This window comes from Lathamus discolor, chromosome 2 (assembly GCF_037157495.1).
Source record: "Lathamus discolor isolate bLatDis1 chromosome 2, bLatDis1.hap1, whole genome shotgun sequence".
Lineage (NCBI taxonomy): Eukaryota > Metazoa > Chordata > Aves > Psittaciformes > Psittacidae > Lathamus > Lathamus discolor.
The window spans coordinates 88984794-89007054 of NC_088885.1; the positions used below are offsets into that span (position 1 = coordinate 88984794).

The 22261-nt window shown below is 38.6% G+C and overlaps 1 protein-coding gene across 9 annotated transcripts in view; it reads right to left on the minus strand.

Annotated features, from left to right (window-relative positions):
* The window catches only part of COBL (cordon-bleu WH2 repeat protein), a 164619-nt gene that overhangs the window by 56725 nt on the left and 85633 nt on the right, over nucleotides 1-22261 (minus strand). For all 9 annotated transcript variants that reach the window (XM_065667728.1, XM_065667725.1, XM_065667727.1 and 6 more), the window contains one exon: nucleotides 162-300. In XM_065667728.1, the coding sequence (XP_065523800.1) occupies nucleotides 162-300 (139 nt within the window). The remainder of the gene's footprint in view (nucleotides 1-161; nucleotides 301-22261) is intronic.

Genomic DNA, 22261 nt, shown 5'->3' on the forward strand with positions numbered 1-22261 from the left:
CACTTATTTCCAGACTTTCATTCTGCAGAGAAATGTGGCTTTTTCCCCCCCAAGTTACAAAAGTTTCTAAACTCACAGCATAACGGAATTAAGGAAGCTTCAAACAGAGAGCACCAAAAGCACATGCATGTGATTACACAGGAGAAAAGAACGCCTCTCACCCATTGTGCTCTTCCTCTTGTCTTCCCTCTCTTCTGTCCTGTTTGGGATGGCAGGAGTGGGTGGAGCAGATGCAGTTGGTGGAAGAGGGGCACGCCTCTTCTTTTTCTGTAAATCATTTAGGGATCCTCCTTGTGAAATCTAGCAAAGTTGAAATAGGCACAGTAAAGGAAATGTTTTGGTGATGCTGTAAATTGTTAGCAACAAAGAAAAAGTATTTGTCGTAAGACCTAATTTCTGAGCACAGTATACTTATAATGAGCATTTATAGTAACAACAAGAGATTAAAAAGACAGAAGAGGTATAACAACATCGCACTTGGAGAAGAAAAGGGACAAGAACTGCAGATGAATGTGCCATCAGTAACACCAGTCTGGTAGACGTTTGATGTTTGTGGTAAAAGAGAACTAGAGAGCCCAACATTCAATAATGCATAGAATGACACTACATGTGTAGTTAAGCTCAAGCCATAGCATAATCTTGTTTTTCCATTGGTTTTTTCAAACCCTGAATTATGGTTCAAAAATCCAATAGGTATGTGTAGGGAATAAACTCCCTTTCTTTTCTTTCCCTCTCAAATTTTTGTTTAAGGACTTCTGAGAGAAGAATCAGAACTGAAAGTTTGCTTGCATGATGATATGAGATCATATTGTACTCTATGTCTACTGGACTTCACAGAGACACTTCTGAAGATCCGTAACACCTCAGTTTCCAACAATGGCAACATGCTGGTTGGCAAGCCAAGACTGCATTGCTGTTTATGCTGCTTTTAAAAATATGACAAAATTTATTACAAGTGACTAGGGTTTCACTGGGTTGCATAATATTTTCTGTAGCTTGTTGGAACTTAGCTCTTAATTTCTTTTTCTGGAAAAATAATAACAAAACCACACAGGAAAATCTGTTGAATTCTTATATTTGAAGGGTATTGACAACACTGTGTGGAACCAGGCTTAGCTGACGCAGAGGGTAATGGGAGCTGCCCACACATGACATGCTGTTGCCATTCCTGAGTCTTCACTTGCATGACTTCACTGCTCTGTTCATCCTGATACACCCCATAGACTAAGTTATCTAATATATAGAACTGCCTGGTGGTTTTCTAGTATTTCAAAGGCCTCAACAACAACAGTAATAATAGTATTTTCTTTAATCCAGAGGACTAATGAACCCTTAAAATACATTTGTTGTGGAAGATTTCATTTAACAAATAATAACTTCACACTGCTCAAAGCTACTATCAGAATTAAGAGGAAAGGCATTAATTTATATGCATCAGTTCTTACGTTGGGTGATAACTCTGAGAATAAATGAATTCTACAAAGAGTGAGACATGAATAGAGCCTCCCTCACTTTTTAAAAGCACTCAGGAGGGTCTTAGGTTATAAACTACAAACATTCTGTTCCCACCTTTCAGGATAATGCTCTAACCACTGTGCCACAGTACAACTGGACACCCTCCATCCCTTTCTATCAACCCGTATCATGTATATGGAGAAACTTGGTAATAAATTGCACTGGCAATAGAGCACATCAACCAAGATGTCCTGCAGCTTTTTAGCAAACGGCTTCTATAAGATGGAGGCGCTGGAGGTTTGGAAAGAAAGGCATTAGGTCTTTGGAAAGACAGGTGTCGGAGAACAGAATCATGGTTTAGTCTGGAAGGGACCTTAAAGAACATCTAGGCCGTGGACAGGGACACCTTCCACTAGGCCAGGTTGCTCAAAGCCCCGTAAAACCTGGCCTTGAACACTGCCAGGGATGGGGTACTCACAGCTTCTCTGGGCAACCTGTTCCAGTGCCTCACCACCCTCACAGTAAAGCGTCCTGATCTTATTTCCTACTACCATGTATTATTTCTGCATTTTCCATTAAATGTCCACTAGATAAAACTAGTGAGGCCAATCTAGATAAACTCAGGCACAGTAAATGAGCAAGAATGTTAATAGTAACTAGTGATACTGCAGACTTCAATTTTGGTCACAAAACTGCACGGAATTTGCAAAATTCAACTTATCCCCAGAAAAGAGCACGAGGTTAAAAGTTCAGGAATGGGTACAGCAAAATTTTAGAGCTCCTCTGAAAAACTTCTGCCCCAAATTTGCTTCATATTAAGCAAATATGGAAGCAAATATCTTCATCACCTCTCCTGATGAAATGACTGCCTTCCAGGGATTAGGAACTGACTGGAACTGACTGAAGTTGTATCTCATCCCTCCGCCTCCGCTCTATAGGTCCTATAGAACAGAATACCCAGTATTGAGCTGAACATGGGAAACTGTTCAGCGAAATAGATTCATCAGGCTTTGGTTTACAGAGGAGGAATTACATATAGGACAGCTACCTGATGCTGCATTTTTTTCCATGTCTATTTTGGGCCACTGGCAAATAGGCACTTCGAAAAAAAATTACATTCTTCTGCACTCCCTTTCAAATAACTGAAGATGTGAGCATTTAATACCGTATCTTGATTCTTCAGGATACTACATTACAAAAGAAGAGAAAATTATCCAAGTGGGGACTTTGATTAATATGACTGCAAAGTTTCCAAAATTCAGTAGCTATGAAGAACTTCAATCATCTGGGAGACAGGCAGCATCTGAACCTCCCCGACACTTCACAAGCACAAATCACAACCTTAGCTGTTATTTAATGGCATTTTGCAGTTTTCACGTTCACTCCTGCCTCTCCAGACAGAAAGGTCATTTTACTTGAGGACAAAAAAATGATGAGCTTGCGATTTAAAGTCTAGGAAATCTTGAGAGTCAAGGCAGAAAGTAAGGAAACTTGAGTTTCCCCCTGAAATTACAGAGAGCAATAATCGCCCTTCCCCAAGTACCAGATTAGTGAAGGATGTTAGTTTGGTAGTCAAATTCCTCAAAGTTACATTACTGCTTTACTAAGAAAAAAGGATCCTTGTTAGAAGGCAGCTTCTGTGTTTCAACTCCATGCATTCCTATTTAGTTGAATCTGCTGAGGAACATTAGATGTATGGATGAACGTACTGCTACAGCTAAAGAAAAGGCTAGAAAATAGCTAGTGCACAACTACAATAATGCAAGTTTGGTCAAATACACACAAGAAAATGCTTTTATTCTACTGTCAGCTAAGTGGAGTATACTTTAAAAACACTATAAAGAAGATGAAAAGCTTGTTTAAAGCCAGCCACACTACAATGTATATAAGAAGTGTCCAGTTCAAGAACAGGTCATAAAAATTGTTAAAAGTAGCTCTTTAACACCAACTTCAGTAAACCTATGATGCTAAACATAAATGGAAAAACACACAAAGAACACACTGTTTCTTTCTTGCAATTGTATATACAAAACCAACTGAACTTGAAAATAATTTGCTATGGCTGGCTGCTTCTTTTATAAAGAAATGAAGCCTTAACAACATTATCCAAAGGAATTTTCCATTCAAACTTTGTTACAGGAGCCCCTCTGTAGATATAGCAGAGTATTTCCTAGTCTCAGCATTTGTGTTTCACCTATGTTATTAGGCCAGCTTCTGTTATGTAACAAATACATAATTTTTAAAGATATTAGCAAGAATTGTCTATAATTAATACCATCAAGTGAGCTAGAAATTAATAAAGTGGGCCAAAAGGACCTAGTTCAGAAAGTGTCACTTCTGTTCTTATATTACTAAGACCATGTATGATACAAAAACCGAATTTTCCATTACATTACTGTCATGGCTCACGTGCTGTTTGAAAACCACTTCAAATATTGCAGACAAAATATCTGAGGAATGTGCTGAATGTGTTTTCCTTCTGCGAAAGCTCAACATCTTTATTAAGATTTGAGAGCTTTAGATAAGATTTTAGAATATATTTAGACCAAAACAATGTCATGGGGAGGTTATGTGTCAAAACTGTGGGGAAAAGAATCCTAAACCACTAGTTCTTGAAATTTTCAGTAAGTAACATTTGACAGTCATGTTACTTGCAAAAGGCCTGTGCATACTGCAAGAGTGGATGTGTAAATTGAGTTTGAGTTTCCTCATTTTGTAAGAGGCCAGTATTGTCTTTGGGTTAAGTTTCACTGAATATGAATTCATGAAGAATATTAATGGAGGCCCAAGGAAGCAAAAGCCACCACCACCACCACCAATTCATCTAGCATTCAAAGGCAAGGAGGCTGTCACACAAATATCCAGTGTGAGCTCCACTCCTTTGCCTTGCCTGTCCTCTACTTACAAGTAAGACACTAGGGATTTTTATCAACCCTTTCCTATTAATCTTTCTAACAGAAACATTTATCATGCAAGTACTTGCTAAGTCATGGGGTAAATACCAGCTTTCTTTTATTCACAGTCCAAACTAGGCCTATCTACTGGAGGTTTACTGCTCCTGAAGCTAAGCCTCCTTCTGTAAGACAGAAACTGTACCACAAATTTGTGCTCTTCTGTCCCTCCACTACCGACTAACATTTGCGACCCACCTGATGATACTGACTACACATCTCAGTTGTCTGAATCACTACTTTGACCAAGAAGGAAATCTCAGTCTACAGCCTCCAAAGACAGATTAAAGACTCCACAACAGTATGATCAGAGAGCCACACATACACAAATCTGTTCTGCTAAGGACAGCCCACACATTCTTGACATAGATGGTAAAGAAAAAGGGACTGGGCTTAATGCAACCCAGGGAAGTGCATACAGTGCATCCCTATTAAATAACAAAGTACTGTAATGTTGTTCTTAACTGCACTTACATCTTGACTAGCAAAGAACACAGGAACTACCAAGGTGCTCCAAAATGGTGATACAGTGAGGTAAAAATCCTTAAGCTAACACTAGAAAAACATCACATTAACTTCTCAACTAGATGCTGAAGGCCACCTGTGTGCCTTCTTGGAGCTACTGCCTTTCAAGCAATACATTTTGCCCATTTACTGAATTTAGCTGAAGGGGGCTTGATATTCTTCAAGGACTACTGTGTTGGGACACAAACATCAAGAGAACAAGGCAAAGGAGAACTGACGTCTTGGAAGAAGCACAGACATACAAGAGACATGTACTTTCTGCAGGTCTGAGAAAGAGCCTGAAAAAAAGCTGAGTGATCAGCTCAGAAACACAACTAAGAATAGAAGTAAGAACAAATGAAAAATTGCCATGGAAAGACTTTCTTGGGTTTGCACACTAAAAGCAATCAGAACCTTCCTGAGTTACCTAGAACAGGTTTTCCCTGAACAACTGCAGGTATTTGTGTAGTAGCTGGCACAACTTGCTGGAGAAACCCTGGATAATTGACAGACAGATCCAAGCAGTTTTAACCATGCTGTAACAGAAACTCCCTCAGTGGGTCTAGGCAAAATGTGATTGTGATGTTACAAAAAAAGTGCATACTTTGTGCTTCGAAATCCAAACAACTCTTCCCAATATTTTCATAAGTGTTACAAGAAACATTTGTCTTATGGCAACAGATTTTTCCTTTAGTCTCACTGCTATTATTTTGACATAAAAAAAAGGAGAAATGGAAAATTGAAAACTTAGCAATTTTCCAGGTTTCCTATTTAACAAAATCATCCTTAAAGCTATTTTCTTCCTGCTCATACATTATGGCTACAGGCAATACACATATTCTATCAGCAACAGGGTTATGTCTGGAATAAGGATTGTTTTTAAGGGATGTCCCATGGTGGTTTAGCACATACAAATAAAAAATTACATAGCATATGATATAAACAGTGTTAAGACAGCTCAGATACTTTCTTGCTTCTATATTTTTTTTTTTTTAGTGCAATATTACACATTGTGTTACAGAAGACATTCTGATTTGTATACAAAAGTGTCTTGTTCAGGGAATTAGTGAGTGATTGTTTGCAGAAATTATTTTTAGAAGTAAATAAAAAGGACTGGAAAAAGAACACATGGATTCAATCACTAGCATGCCCTGACTAAAAACTGGTTTCCATCATCCAACACTGACTAGACACACACTTTGATTTAAGCAGGCCAGACCCTGATACACCTGCTGGTGATGATACCACGTGGGGTCGGAATGCCTGCAGAATTACAACAGCATTTAAATATGATCCACAGAAAAAAATCAGAGCTAACTTGTAACTAAACAAACAATGGTATCATCCCAAACTATGGGTAAGACCATCCCAAACGTCCTCCTTTCATAAAGAATTTAAGAAATCTTGACATAATTAAGAGCCATTTTACAAGAAAGAAGAAAAGACACGTATTTTATTAACCAGTTTTAAACCCCTGATATAACCATAACTGCACTGATGCTTTATAGCACTGTATGAAAGACAAGCGGTAGGTTGGTATGTCAGTAAGATTTATGGTTTCAGAGTTTTTAACAATATTTTGCTATGATTTTGTACATAATTTAAAGCAGTTGAGAAGAAAATATTTTGATCCAAGAGGAGCCGTTCTAAGAAAATCAGAGATAAATCTTTCAGCTGCAGAATGAAGACATAAATCTGTCCACTAAACTTGATGATATAAAAGCTATTCTATCCAGCTGATTCTGCATTTTCACAGGGCAACAGATGCTTCAACATGCCTAGCACTAGAAACCACAAGAACTCCCAATTGAACATTAATGTGTCTTAAACAACATTTACTCATATGTCTAATATTCCCTGGACAGGTCATACATTATTAGGCTTTTCACCAGCATACACTGACAAAGGAAAATTCAGGGAGCTCTCAAAGAAACTGGGTGCATGAGCAATTCATGAGGCTGACCACTGCGAGCTTCATTGTATTAAACTGTCTATTCAGCACTTAACTTCTCTACCTTGTTTCCTTATTGGGTAGTACCCATTTCATTTGATTAAAAACTGAATGTTTAATCCACACGTACATTACAAATGGCATTCAAAGACAGCAGCCTGATGTTTCCCAAAAACATGTTCTGATGTTGCAGAATGCATTAGTGTGGGTTATTCAAAATCCTTACTAGGATCCCATGCAATCCAGTGACATATTGCAAAACCAAAATACATAGAGATACTAAAAAATCTGTAACATGGAAACAATGTTAAAAGAGGATATTATTTGAAAAACTTATAATTTGATAAGATGCATAGAAATAACTATGCTTTACAAATTAACAAGTGATTTCTCTGGATCAGTCATTCTAGTTCTGTACATCTTGATTTTTCAGTGTTGGATCTCACAAACCTGAAGCTAAAATGAATAATAAAGTTAAAGGGAGATTTAAAATAAGCTATATAGATAAGCATGGTGCGACAGCAAGACTGACATTTGGACTGACTAGACCCAATAGCTTGTGCTACTCTGGACACGCCACTCTCACATGGAACAAGGTTAGATGAGAGGTTCCCAAGCTACTGCCAACACGAGTTCAGGTCCACAGTACACCACCAACTAACTCTTCAAGCAGGACAACTGCATTTGTATTCTGACACAACACTGCTTTGTATCAGGGTGTTCCCTCCTAAGTTTCAAGCTCCACACCATGCCTCCTGTACTGTGCTCGGACAACGTGGTGGCTGCACTCTGTCAATACTCATGGCCTTAGCTTCTGAGCTTGCTTTGCAAGTGATCAGGCACTGTGTTAAGTGAGAAGTCTGGCTTATAAAGTGCAAACTGAATTTCTTTTCTGCAAATACCATTACAATTAATGTTTTAGTCAGATGCCACAAAATATTGTACAGCTTTGCCTACTTTTATGCTGCTTAGTTTCAAATTAATTTTTTTGCATTATGCAATTCTGGTATTACGAGTTTTGTAATGAAATTTATTAGTCATTATCCAAAAAAAAAAAAAAAGAAAACAACCTGTGCCTGCAAAAACATCTCAGTCTTAATGACAGACAAAAAGCTCAGCATTGCTGGATTTTACAGAAATTGCTACATTCTTGCTATTTTATTTACAAAATAAAAAAGGTGAAAGCCAAGGATGTCCTTGAATACTCTGTCACTGGCGACAGAAAGCTAAATCAGTTGACACATGAAAGCCACTAGAAGGTGAAGGGGCAAGCTCATTTTTCCATCTGTTTTTATTGAACACACCCTTTGTGAAATGTCATGGTCAAGGGCAGTTAAAAATTAATGTCATTCTAATCTTTAAACACTTTAACTTGTTCACTTCAATGTGTCAGACAGGAAACTATCCATAAACAAATTTTTGAGATGTTAAATTACTAAGATAGCTGTGATTTCCTTCTTTTGCAAAATCTCATTGCTAGCTGCAATATTATTTCCACTCAAGGAAGTCACTCTACAACACCAAATATTTTCACATGCATTGAAACATGTAGACTACACAAGCCTGCGGATGTTTGCTTTGGCAAAGAATTGAACTTCCTCTGTTTCTCTGAATACAATTTGATCCTCTTCATTTATGTCTTCGTTGGGGGGGGGGTGGGGGGTGGGGCGGGAGAGGAAACAACAAAAAAACTCTCCAACACTTAAATATTACACTTTAAACCCACCACAAAGTGATTTGCTACTAAGATTCATTTCTCCTCTAAGAAGTTAAACAAAAAAAGGCAAAAACAACCTCCAAATTTTCATTTCATATTTCTGCTTATCTTTTTAGTTAAAGCAATACAATTAAAAGAATAAATGAACATTAGTAAGAGTTTAAAATACATAGCAGGACTGCAGCTCATATTTCTTCTGACAACTTTGCCAATGAGTTTGACATGACCAGTGTAATTTCTGTGAGTCACTGCCTTTGGGAAAGGCACTGGCCGAAGGGTTTTCTATACCATTTTTAATTCCTCAGTGTCACATCCAGGATTACAGGCTGGCGGATTGGTTGGTCTGCTTGCCTACCCTTAAAAATCAGAGAGATGCCGTGAGCCAAATGAAGATCTGCAAAATTTAGTCTGCATCTTTGTCCAATTTTCTGCCAAAAGGATGGGCTGTTGCCTAAGATGTGTTATGGCTAGAAAGTGGAAGGCAATCACAGAAATGTTTGACCAGGAACAAGGAGAACCATACCCTTTCTATTGCCACTAAGCAACATACCTCCCTGGAGCTTAAGCTTTCCTCCACACTTAAAATTTTCTTCTGTAGAGATAGCCAAGTTGAATTTCTTGTGCTTAGCACCAAGTCCTAGGCAATCACCTCAGAAGTCTTCTCAAGTCAGAGAAAAACATATCTGACTTATTTCCTGTTTTCAACCCTCTTGTATCAGCCCTCTGCATCTGCAGGCACACAGAATGGCTGGGAAACCTGGTCTGGGCGGTAAGTCAAGTCATAGTTTCCAATTCTTTTCCAATTTTGTAGAATCAGAGATTGTAGAATCATCTAGTTCATGCCATCCCTTCCTACTGCCCCGCTGCAGGTTTCCACTCAGGCCTAGCTCCTTCCAGCATTTAAGGGCAGCCACAAGCCCCTATTTCTACAATCTTCAGAAAGCAGGAAGAGTGGAATAGCAAAGTGGTACCATGAAGTCAATAATTAATACTAAATACTAATGAGGACTGTAAAGTAACATGGCTCTACACCAAGCTACCTTCCCACAAGTGTAAGATTTTTATCATCCAAAACTGCAAACAGACTCTGCTGCAAAGACATGTTAGAAAATGCCACCATGGCATTCTGCTTGCTATCCCTGCCTGGAAGTGTCAGCAACACAGAGCTGAACAAGACTCAGGGGCTGTCTGCTGCGCATCTGATTAAGATGAGCACACTGCAAACAAAATGAGGTGCCTATTTCTCCTAGTGACCTCCACTGTTCATCCTCTACAGGAGAAAATCTGAAGTGATATGCTGTCAGAGGAACAGTATTGGTGTTCTCCTCTCCCCTTACTTTTGGGATATTATTGTGAATGTAACTCAAATGACGGCCTAAAGTAGCAGAGAACAGTTTTTATTAGATAATACTTGTGATGCTTTTCCTTGCTTTCTTGTTTGGTTAAACAATGACCCGAACACAATGCTATTAAGCTATTAAATTAAACTTGATTTACACAGAATGCATTTACGTAGTTAATTTTTCTATTCTGTAATTTTTTACCATTTTAATTTAGGATCTAAGAAAGGTGGAGTTACAAGCAAAATGTGAAAAGCGACACAAAGCCAGTTTCTAAATTAAGCGCAGTGTTAGGGTCATGTTTCATTGCTTACTGAATGCCAGCTCTTCACAAGCTTCACTGCTTAAAATCATCTTTGTCTATTAACTTCCCCTAAATACCTTGCCCAACAAAGCCTAATAATTACTTGACACATACTTTCTCTTTAATGAGAGTTAAAGCTTATGATGACATCAGCCTGTCCTATTTGTCTGTGACTTGCAAGCCAGATGAAGTTTACTTACTAAATGTTGCAACCCTGCCAAAATTCAGAGCTGCACAGAACAGTATGTTCCGGCCCTGATGTCTTTCCAGTTTTCAATGAAGTGCTTGACAGAGACCACATGTGGAGGTCAAGTGATAGTATCATGATCTCACCAGATGGTAAGTTGTGGTATTATTCCCAAGGCAGGTAGTATAGTCTGTTTAGAACCAGTTGGCAGGTGATCCATGAACTCACAGCCAGAAGAAACTAGATTATTGCAAAAGATCAAGAATGCTATTGATGTTGGCGAAAAGATGATTCCAAGAATTTTTCTTGCACGTAATTCTATGACTCAACTCTCAAGATGTATGTTTTCTTGCAAAAAAATAAAAGGCTCTATTTTATTAACTGCTATCTTAAATCAGAAGCCCTCCTGTCAAACAAATCTTGTATTCTTGCATGATTATTATGTGATGTACACGAAATGGCAAAATAAAGACACTGCAAGCCACCTTGCCTGGGTTCTTATACACATATCAAGGATCACCAGGTCACTCTCACTTTGATGCTGATTCAGAGGTCATGCCTACACAGGTTAAGAGTGCAGGACTGGACTACTTTGCAGAGAAAAACAGGACAACAGACCATGGAGGAAACTGACAAAATTTTGAAACTATATTCTTCCACCCCTCTACAGTAAGTAACTGCCTATCTATGTCCAAAGCATGAAACACTCAGTACTTCACACAGTCCAGCCTTCAATTAAAGCAGATAAGCAATTTAAATCACTCTTAACTTACTTTGCTACTATTTCATGGACAAAGTTGCAACAAGCTTATTTCTAGTAATGCAATAAACACAGTGGACTCCTCTTACAAAGCAGCAGATTTTTTTCCAGAGGCTGAAGAAGCAGTACTCTTTCAGAAAGAGACGTAATTTTAAAGCAGACTTTAAAATTCTAAGTTACTCTGGTGCAAAACCTGTTACTTGACCGTAAGCTTCATCTGCATTACAACAGATTCTCAAAGGGTCAGTGTAAATGCAGTCTTACTTCCCCCTGCACTTCTGAGAGGCTGCACCCTCTGGCTGGCATCAAAACCTCCACTGACATTCTGCACCTTGTTGATACTGGCCAAACTTCAGAAAAAAAATATAATCAACTCCACTTAATCACTTCTTGACTGAGAAAACTAAGATTCCTTTTAATTAATTCATCACACTGGGACACCTTACTTTATTTAAAATTACAGGACAAAGGAGCTGGAAAATAAGGGTGTTAATTACACAACACCTCTTGGAAAATAAGTTGGTTGGCTAAAAAACATTTGCCTACAGTTATTAAAATGCTTTCTGGAAGTTTGTTTTCAAAATGGGGCACACTCTGCTAGTAAACAAATGTGCAGCAACATGGTCATTAGGAGCTCTAAATGGGAGGGGTGGTAATTTGGACTGAAACTATGGAATTTCTTTAGATGTACAAAGTATTAAAATGTAACATACCCTTAACTAATACTCTTTGAAGATATTGAGAAAGTAGTTACTGCAGTGCATGTGTCATCTAGCTGCAGCCTTTGATAACTACTTTTAAAGAATTAACATGTTGGTTAAGTGCACAAATACCAGAATTAATTTTTACAGCTGTTTTTCTCATAAAAAGAAGTACAAATTACTCCTCTTACTAGCAGCTTTTTTTTGAGCCTTCCTAAATTTGATGCTTTACATAACAGCATCATGTAGAGCACCATACAAAGCATCAGTCATCACTGCACATTTCTCTACTTTCTTTTAAATTAGGCCTGCATCCTTTATCAAAACTATAATGTACTTGTTCAATGAAATAAAGCATCAAGATTGCACAGCAAGTACTATCTGATGTTCTGTTGGCTGGTTTCATGTTTGCCATCTGAGCGTTGTTTTGTCAGACATGAACAAGTCTGGATACTTCTCATTCAGCTAACTGAATGTCAGCTTTAGAGCTCATTAGGGAAAATTGAACAGGGAACTTCAAATTGAAATTATTTGTTTGGTGTTCTGTTTTCCCAGGCATTTACTGTGATGTAGGGCATTTTAAGGACCATAGACCTCTTGTACTACTCAATCTTATTTCTACTACCGGTTCTGGTACATCTTGATAATGAAATCTGCAATAGGAGAGCACAAGCCAGGTTCAGCTCCAGGGGAAATACTAAAAAGATAAAATTTTTCAGGTTTATGACTGGTTACACATCTGACTGTTTCTTAAGGTATGTCATCACAGAATTTCATGTCTATGAAGAGCAATAGTTTGTACACGGCTTTTTTCAACACAAGGCAATTAACTGAAAGTCATTAAGAAAAGCTCCACCATTATAAACTTTTCTTAAAGAAATATTGCCCAATCCTTTGAGCACAAGTGGATAGATCCAGGAAAGCAGCACATCGTAAAAGATCAATCTGATTTGCTATCTCCTTGTCGTGGTTTAAACCCAGCCACACAGCTCGTCCACTCACTCACCTCCTTCTTTCCCTCCCTCTATTCCCGGGGGGATGGAGAGGAGAATCGAAAAGAATGCAACTCCCACAGGTTGAGATAAGAACAGTTTAGTAACTAAGGTATAACACAAATCACTACTGCTACCACCAATAATAATACTGATAAGGCAAGTAACAAGAGGAAAGAATACAACACCCCAATACCAGCCGACCGGTAACTCGCCCCCCCACCCACCCAACCGAGCACCGATCGATACCTAGTCCAACCCCACAGTGCCCCAGCCCTTCTAGGTAACTCTCCGTTACATCCTGGGCATGACGTGCTGTGGTATGGAATACCTCTTTAGCTAGTTTGGGTCAGGTGTCCTGTCTCTGCTTCCTCCCATCCTCCCCTCGTCCCTGGCGTAGCATGAGACTCACAAAGTCCTTGGTCAGAGTAAACATTACTTAGCAACAATTAAAACCATTGGTGTTATCAGCTCTGTTCCCAGGCTGAAAGTCAAAACACAGCACTGCACCAGCTACTAAGAAGGAGAAAAATAACTGCTACTACTGAACCCAGGACACTCCTGAAAGGTAGAAATACCATCATTTGCTAAGAAAAACGATAGCCCCATCACTGCACACGACAGAAGCGTCCCAACTGTTCTTTCCTCAGAGGACTTGCAAACTAGAGAATATCTGACATGCACGTTGATCTGATATTGATTGCAAATAGAATGGGATCAAGTCTTTCATGCTGCTTTTTATTTTGTCAGTGAAAGGCATATATCCAATAGAGTGCACTGGACATCACCCACACAGCTCCCAGCTACCTGTAATTTAAGTTGCATACCTGCATCTCAGTATTTTGAGATGCAGTCCAGGGGGCTGCAAATATGACCCTCCGAGTCCTGTAGGGCTCTTTGATATTGCACTTACAATACTAAGTCGCAACATGTAAACCGGGCAAGTTGCTTTAGGGCTCATGCTGGAAAATTCTTTTTGCTCATGTGATTTTCTTGCAAAACTTGCAGCCTCACTCAGCAAGTGCAAAGTTTTGCACTTACGAGCACAAAACAAAGAGAGCTATGACTGGGACTAGCAATCAAAGACAGCTGTTTCTGTTTTTAACAAGAGACATGTTGCCTCGTTATCAAATTACCAGTGATAAGAAGACCAAGTGAAGTCATTGAGAATGCTGCCAATGACTTTCCTGGAGTGGTATCAGATCATATGAGACAAATATTTAGATACAAATCTCATCAGTATTCTCCAAAAATAGCTCTACTGGGTTAGATCAAGGGTTCTGCTCAGGCTTCTGTATCAGACTGCAGCAAGCACCTGGAGGGCAGCAGAAGAAAAGGGAAGGTATATTCACTACTACCTCCTCCCTAGTACTTTTACATCTACCAACCATCTTCGTATTGGTGACTTCCTGGTGTGGTTTATATTTAAAGATTCACACAGACTGGTCATCCTTGCAGCATTTGTTCATTCTCCTCTTGAGCCTAAGAAAACTTCTAGCACCCACATCAACACCCGGCAAGGCATTCCATGGATCTATTGCTTGCATAAAGAACCACACACTGGTTTTGTAGGGTTTGCCTCATTCTTACTATCTTCACATGCTCTTGTAATGGCTGGTTGAATAGTCAAATCTCAAATGAAGAGTCAAATGAAGAATAATGGTTTACTTAGTTGTCTCTGTACTAAGCTACTCTACACCTTCGATTACACTTGATGCCCTTCCATGAGACTCTTCCCATTCTGCAATACAGAAAATCTGAAACAAGGGGAACACTACCGTAGCATTTAAGATGGCATGATAAAGCTCACAATACAGTGGCGTAATAAAGTTCTGGTTTTACCTTCTTTTCCTTCCCTAAAACATTCTGCATCTGATTTGCTTTTTTGATTGCTGTTGATCTTTGAGCTGACATTTTTCAAAGAAGTATGTCTTATGATCCTAATCCTAACTGCTTACTGCCACCTTAGAGACCAGTATTTTACCAGGTATTAGGGAAAATTCAGAGTGGTGTTTTTCTCATGTATATCGCTTCACACATCCATAGAATTTTACTTGTTTTCACCTGCAAGTGCTGCCAGCAGTCAATCTCATAAGGCCTTTCAACAGTTTCTCTCTCAGCCTTTGTACTATCTGGATAATTCAAGTACCAGCAACAAACTGTCACTTCACTGTCTTTTCCAGGTTACTTCTTAATATGACGAACATGGATCCTTAAATACCCAAAAGCTGTTGCAACATTCCACCACTAGATGAGCAGATTATTTACTCCTAACCCATGACTACTCTCTTTTCTTTACTGTCAGTTATTTAAGAGTAAAATGACCCTCCTCCTTATGGAATGGAGACTTGATTTCCTTAAGAAATCCCTGGTGAGGGAATTCTGTGGAAGCTTTGTAGAAACCCAGACAGACTGTATCAACCAGATCACACATATCCATCTGTCTGCTGCATGCATCAAGAGCACTCTAAGAGAGTTGTAAGGTAGGGTTTCTGTTTTACTAAAGCTACATTTACCCTATTCATTATCTTCACAGATGACAACTAGTTAAATTTTCTATTACATTTCTGTTAATTTTTCCAGTATAAGCCATGTTGGGAGACTTATATTTTTCTTTATTTCCCTCAAACTTTGTAAGAAAAAGAAAAAGTGAGAGTTGGTATTTAACTCCTAAGAATTTCTTTATGAAAACCCAAAATGTGGCACTGGTAGCATTTAGCAACATTATTCTATTTTCTCTATTTCTTTGCTCCACACAGTAGAAAGAGACTAAATACAGACACAGCTATTTTGTACAAGCTTTTACATTTCAGACAGCACTGCAGTCTCTGGTGCATCATCCTGAGAATACTTTGCACAGCTGCTGCTCAGACAAAGGAATTAGAGCACACTCCTCAGACAAAGGAACTAAAGCACGTTCCTTATCTATGTTACTGGACAAGCTCCATGTTCATTATCTGCCTATGTGGACGACCTTAACCTGTGAAAAATGTAAAGCAAACTTGAACTGCTTTACCATCCTAGGAGAACAGTAGGCAACTCTCTAGCCAAAGCACAAGGCAGTGTTTACATCAGTGTGGCAAAATAAGTGATTTCTTTATAAAACATATATTTATTTATAAAATAGATGTCTTTGGGAGCAAAAGACCCCATCATACCCATAAACTCTCAACATCTATAGAAATGCATAAATGAAGTAAATAAGCTTCTAAGGAAAATTTCAGACAGAATAACTGGAATAAAAGCCCCAATGAGAGATGAATACTCAAAGCCTAACAAAAAGTTTCATAATAACCATGCAGTACTTACAGCCTAGTACATCCAAAATAAGTGACTGCTACATGAATTGGATATGAAATACAGAGAAACAGATGCAGTCTCAATTTTTACGGGTTTACCTATTAACTACATATATATCCGTATTAATACACAGAGAGACTCAGCTACTCTTTGACCTCACCAGAATACTGCCTCAATGCCAACTGTATAAGTCCCCAGCCTCTCAGTCTGGCATTGCACAGCAGTACAATGTGCACTCCAGCAACTAACATTCAAACTGTAATATAAAACCTAGGAAGACAGCATGACTTAACAAGTTTTCTTAGCAGCTGTACTACCCCTCTATCATCTCAAGAACTCTGGGAATTTTGGAGAAAAAGCATCTTTCATAAAGATTCAATATCCCTGCCCTCATCACAAAAATGCTGTGAAGAGATACCACACATCACCTGAGAACTCTAGCAAGTTTACCGTGAAAACTGAAGATAATAGCTAACACTCATGATATCCCCAGTTAATGATCAAAGGCTAAGGAGCTTTTAAAAACAACACGCAGCATACACATTTCAGGACTTCTTTGTGCACAACAAGAAAATCAAACCAGAACCAGAACAAACCCAGTTATTAAAATAACTTTAAATCAACATTTAAAAAACCATTAAAAAAATCAGTCAAGTGTTCTCCCTTCTCCTTCAGAACAAACCCTGCTTTCGTATCCTCAGGGAACTTATAAAAACCAGAGAAGTAACCTAGAAGATGCAGCATTTTGTAGAAGTAAAAGACATTTTGAAAAACAGCTTTTTCCTACAGCAGAAACTGGTTCATTGCATCCTTCCTCAGAATGTGAAAAAAGTATCTGTTATTCTCAAAGGAGACTTCTGGATGCTCCACAAAAAAAAAAAACAAAAACAAAAAAAAAAAACCAAACAAAACCACAAAAAAACAACAAAGCAAAACAAAAATACATTCACAGAACACTTAAGGGAGAAAGGAAATGTGTCATAAGAGAAAGGTTGAGAAGACCTCACCCAGAAGACCTCTGAGTCAAAAGAAACCTCCCTTCCTCTCTGACAGATGATAAAAAAACCATGCACTCATATCTTGTTGACTTCTAGTAGACATTTCTGGCTTAGGTGTAACCTAAGAAAGGGAGATAACTAATCTAAGTCCATCCAGCCTTTTACTGAATTCTTGGCTCCTAATTTAAGCAGAATACAACTGTCAGATGGTATCCATCATGAACTGCTCACTACCTTTCACATTATACAGAAGTATAACACAAGAATTCATACAGAATTCACCTTATACAGAAAAAAAAACATAAGGTAAAAGGAAGAAAATACCTACGGCATAAGGCTATTCCACTGAAGTATGAAATCCAAACAACCCCTCCCACAAATACAACCACAATAATTTCTACAAAAGCAGGATCAACCAACTAGGCAAATCTAAAGCAAACTGAAACTTTTCTTCTCAGGACACAGGACTCTTATCGGAGTGAAGCTTTCATGATAATGAATTACAGCAGATGCACAAAGGAAGAGGTAGAAGGCAGTAAGCTGGTAAGAGTTTAGTGCTTCCGGAGGTGCTCACAGCATATGTTAATCAAGCAGGTTTTTAGACACCTGCCTATGATAAATCCCAGTTCTGTAGGCAACCATGGCAGATGTTCTTACCCAGTTGTGCTTGCTCTGTCCCTCAACTTTCCTACAATTGCAGTGCCTGCTGGTATCATGCCTCTCCCACAAAACGATGCTTTTGATAGTCCAAGAAAATTTGTGAGTAAAAAAGTCTGTCATCCACACAAACACAGGTTCTTTCTAAGCATTCATCTGTTTCTCAGAAGGAAAGCCAACTGCAGTGTTGTTACTATCTGAAATAACAGATTCATCCAAAAAACCCAGGTTCAAAGCAGATTTAGGAAACTTTAACTCACAGGGCACACAGATGGACAGCTCTACTGATGGCATCCTTACTGAAACAGCTGTGCATATTAGGAATATACCTTACTCTACACTGTTCTATAGGACCTGTATTCATTGCTTTACAGATTAATTCACAGCCACAGGAAAATGTGTCATTTTGAAAACCTGAGGAGAACAACAGTAACAGTGTGATTTAATACCGATCAAGATTATCCTTGCAGTCAGCTAACCACAAATCCGTGGCATTAAATTATGAAGAAGTAAGGTGGAAGAATAATAATCATTTTGTGCAAACATGCAAGAAATATATCTGTGCAAAAAAAAACCCAAACCCTGCTGTGCTGGGGGAACATTAGTGAAAGAAATGCTGGCTTTGCTCATATTTTTATATTAACAATCTCAATTTAAACTCCTTTTGCAACAGAAGGTGGCATAGTGAAAAATAATATGATATTAAAATCACAGTGGCCAGATACCGAGTTGCTGAGCAACCAGACGTAGCTTCTGACATCTTAAAAGTTCAGAAAACATCAAGCTACAAACTCAGCTTCCTAATTATGGACAGCTGAGCTAACCATTTCTAAAAAACTTGGCCACTGTTTTAGAATACATTTTACTTCTGAAGAAGATAATGAGTCACATTTCAAGCGGCTTCCAAGTCCATGCCTGCAGCATAGACACATACACATGGGAAATCTGAGAACTGAAAATCCAGGGACTGATTCTGGAAATCTGGGTAAGACTATGGTTTAATAACGCTTTGAACAAATTTAGTATGTTAATAATGATTTCAATATAAATTTCATTCACATATTTCATTCATTGCCTGTCCCTTATTTTTACTACTTGAACATTATTCCATGGCTCTTGCTGGCAGAATGAATTCCAGGTATGTTTTGACTATATGCTGTGGTCATTTCCATGCCATCGAATCACAGAATCTTAGAATGGTTTGGGTTGGAAGGGACCTTAAAGATTGTACAGTCCCACCCCCCCTGCCATGGGCAAGAACACCTTCCACTAGACCAGACTGCTGAAAGCCCCATCCAACCTGGCCTTGAACACTGCCAGGGATGGGGCAGCCACAACTTCTCTGGGTGGCAACCTGTGCCAGTGCCTCAGCGCCCTCACAGTAAAGAATTTTTTCCTAATGTCTAATTTGAATCTTCCCTCTCTTGGTTTAAAGCCATTGCCCCTTGTTCTGTCACTACATGTCCTTGTAAAAAGTCCCTCTCCAGATTTCTTATAGGTCCCCTTTAGGTACTGGAAGCTACTCTTAGGTCTCCCTGGAGCCTTCTCTTCTCCAAGCTGAACAAAATGAAATGCTATTTTAAGCCTGCGAGGTTGCCTGCATATGGGTTCAATGGCTTTCAGCAGGACATTTCACTAGAGTACCTCCTTCTTTTGACATAATCTTAAAATGCTCAATTAACCAGAGGGGACCTAAGCTTTTGATCATATATTGGTTTATGTATAAAAGGACAGTGAATAGTACTGTATCACAAATTCTGCTGTGAGAAAAGCATCCCTACCAAAAGCATGAAAATGCTACTATATGACTAGGATGCCTAACCCAGTGTCCTGCCAGCTCCGTGGCACTCCTAACAACGATTGCCAGCAGAATCATAATTCTTTCAAGTGCAATATGTACTGGGAACACAGGAACATACATCGCAGGAGGCTGCTATCTCCAACAGAAGTATAGAAACACTTGAAAAGGGAAAAAAAAAGAAAAAAGAAAAACCCTGTGTGGTGGTCAGTATTTGAAATCAACTAAGGTGGCAAAAATAGTATTTCCTCTTCATTTCTACATATTACATTTCCTCCCATTTAATAAGATGTACAGCAAATACTGAAAGTATCTTCTCTTTATAAACAAGAAATTTGGCAAACTTTTAGTGTGAGTACCTTTTCTCCTCCAGAAAACATATGACAGTCTCATTTATATTTGTTCATGTTAAAATGATTCTCTTAAAGCTGAACTTAACATTTAGGCATAGAATTGGTCAAAAATAAACTAGAAGTAGGGAGAAAGAAACCTGTCAGCAATGATCTGAGCAAGCCTATGACTCTTTTCGGCTGCAATATTCCTTCTTATTTATGTGAGTAAGCCTCTTCAATGGCTAAGTTATTCCTGGTGACAAAACATCTGCCTTGATCAAACACTGAGAGCAGGTAGTCTCCTCTAATGATATGCCCTTGACCAAGAATGGGGAGTCAACAACTGTCCTCAGCAACCCAAGTTTGAGATCTGGATGGAGAGGAGAGGAACGTATGTTAGTTTATCTACAGCACCTCCAGGAAACTATAGAAGCATGGAAATAAACCTGAAAACTGTGTGGTTTTATAATGGACTCAGTTTACAATGTGCATACCATACGGAGACTTCAAATTCTGCTAGCACATCATCTAAAGTTCTGTGATAGAGAAAAGGTATTGTTTGCAAAGGAGAGTCAGTTTTTCCTGTCTCCTACACTGCTCAGCTCTACTTTCTGAATGGTGTGGGCTCGATCTGCCAACTTAAGGGAGGAGGGAAACTCCTTGCTTCTAAAGTATGCAGCCTTCTGGATTTTCATATTGGTAATGCTGCCATACCCTGCTCTTTTGAGAAGCATTTTTTTTCAAGTGACTTCTCATTATCCTAAATAGCATCACTTGGAAGATATTTAAGAAAAGCAGGGGGGACATCTCCAGGGAAGAAATCTGTAGACTCTTTTCTTTGACTTTGCATTCCTTTGCAAACTACTTAATGCATGTTCAGCACACTGAAACATTGCCCAGCTGTGCTCTGAACAGAAATAAGTATTTTCTAGAGGAGATTTAAAACAGTTACAGAGGGAACACTACCTTCAAACAGACATGGAAAACTAATGATGCTGCACTAAAAAGTAATTAAAGTTACTGCAGGGGCTTTGTCCCCAAGGAGGTAAATTACTGTAAGCCCCACAGAAACAAAAGCTGCAATATGGTGAAATTATATTGGAGAAAACCTAAATATAAAGCATAAATTAAAATACCCCAGTCTTCATACACATCGAAATTTCTGATTGCAACCACTAGGCAAGGAGATGAGATACATACTCCTCGAGGAATCCATTGATGTAAAGAAAATTGAATGCTCTGGAGATGAACAACAGGTTAAAAATAACAGGCTTATTGTGTTGGGAAGTCAAACTACAGGTATTCATAACAGAATGCTTTTCTCCACAGCTTTATGGGATCAGATACTTAAAAAAGAAAAAACCTTCTGAACTAGCTTTTTCATTTTCTATTAATGTGCTAGCTTCACTGGAAATAAACATGTTCCCCTTTTGTAGGATCTTCCTGTTAGTAACAGTTGCACATAAATAAAGTTTTCTAAACAAACATCTTATCTTTTTATGGAAGGAAGTTCATTAATAAGGAATTGACGTCCTTCCTTGAAAAAAAGATCACTGCTAATTCTTTCCCATAAACTAAAGAAATAAACTTACACCCTGAGATTTTTTCCTCTATTTTCACAGCAAACTCGATAGTCTGCACGTAGATAAAATAGAACTATTTGGGTTTCCTTATAAACAATACCTCTGTTGCTACCTTGCCACACAATACTGAATAATTAATCTCTTCCCTTGGTTTTCGATTGCTTCATGGAACTTGTGCTTCATTTCCAATGTACTCTACACATTCCTGTTCAAACTACAGGGCAGCCTGTGAACACCTTTCAGCCTAGGAACTTCAGAGGCACACCACAACTGTTTAATATTTTGACCCATGCAACAATTTTCAGAAAGACGTCCTTTACCCAACAGATGCAACCAGACTCTAACAACTGTGCCTATAATCTACTTTGCTCTTCACTGGCTTTGTCAACTACACAAGACATTTCTATTGCCCAAAATTAACTCTGTCATGGAAAGACCTCTGATGCAACCTTCATCTGTTTCCCTTCTTCAAAATGGTTTTTCTTTTAGGATAAAGAGAATTTGAAATTGACAGTGTACTGTATGCTACTTGTGATAAATAAAGTACTTTCCTCCTAATGCCTTCAGAAAGTTAGCACTTTAATCTATCAGCAGCCATGCTGGAAATATAAACGTTAACTTGCTTGAAGAGAGTTTGTATTTTCAGGTTTTTTGTGCAACAGAATTTCAGATATCATGGCCACACTGCAGGGAGATGAGGCTAAGAGAATGGCAAAATTATATAGTTTGTG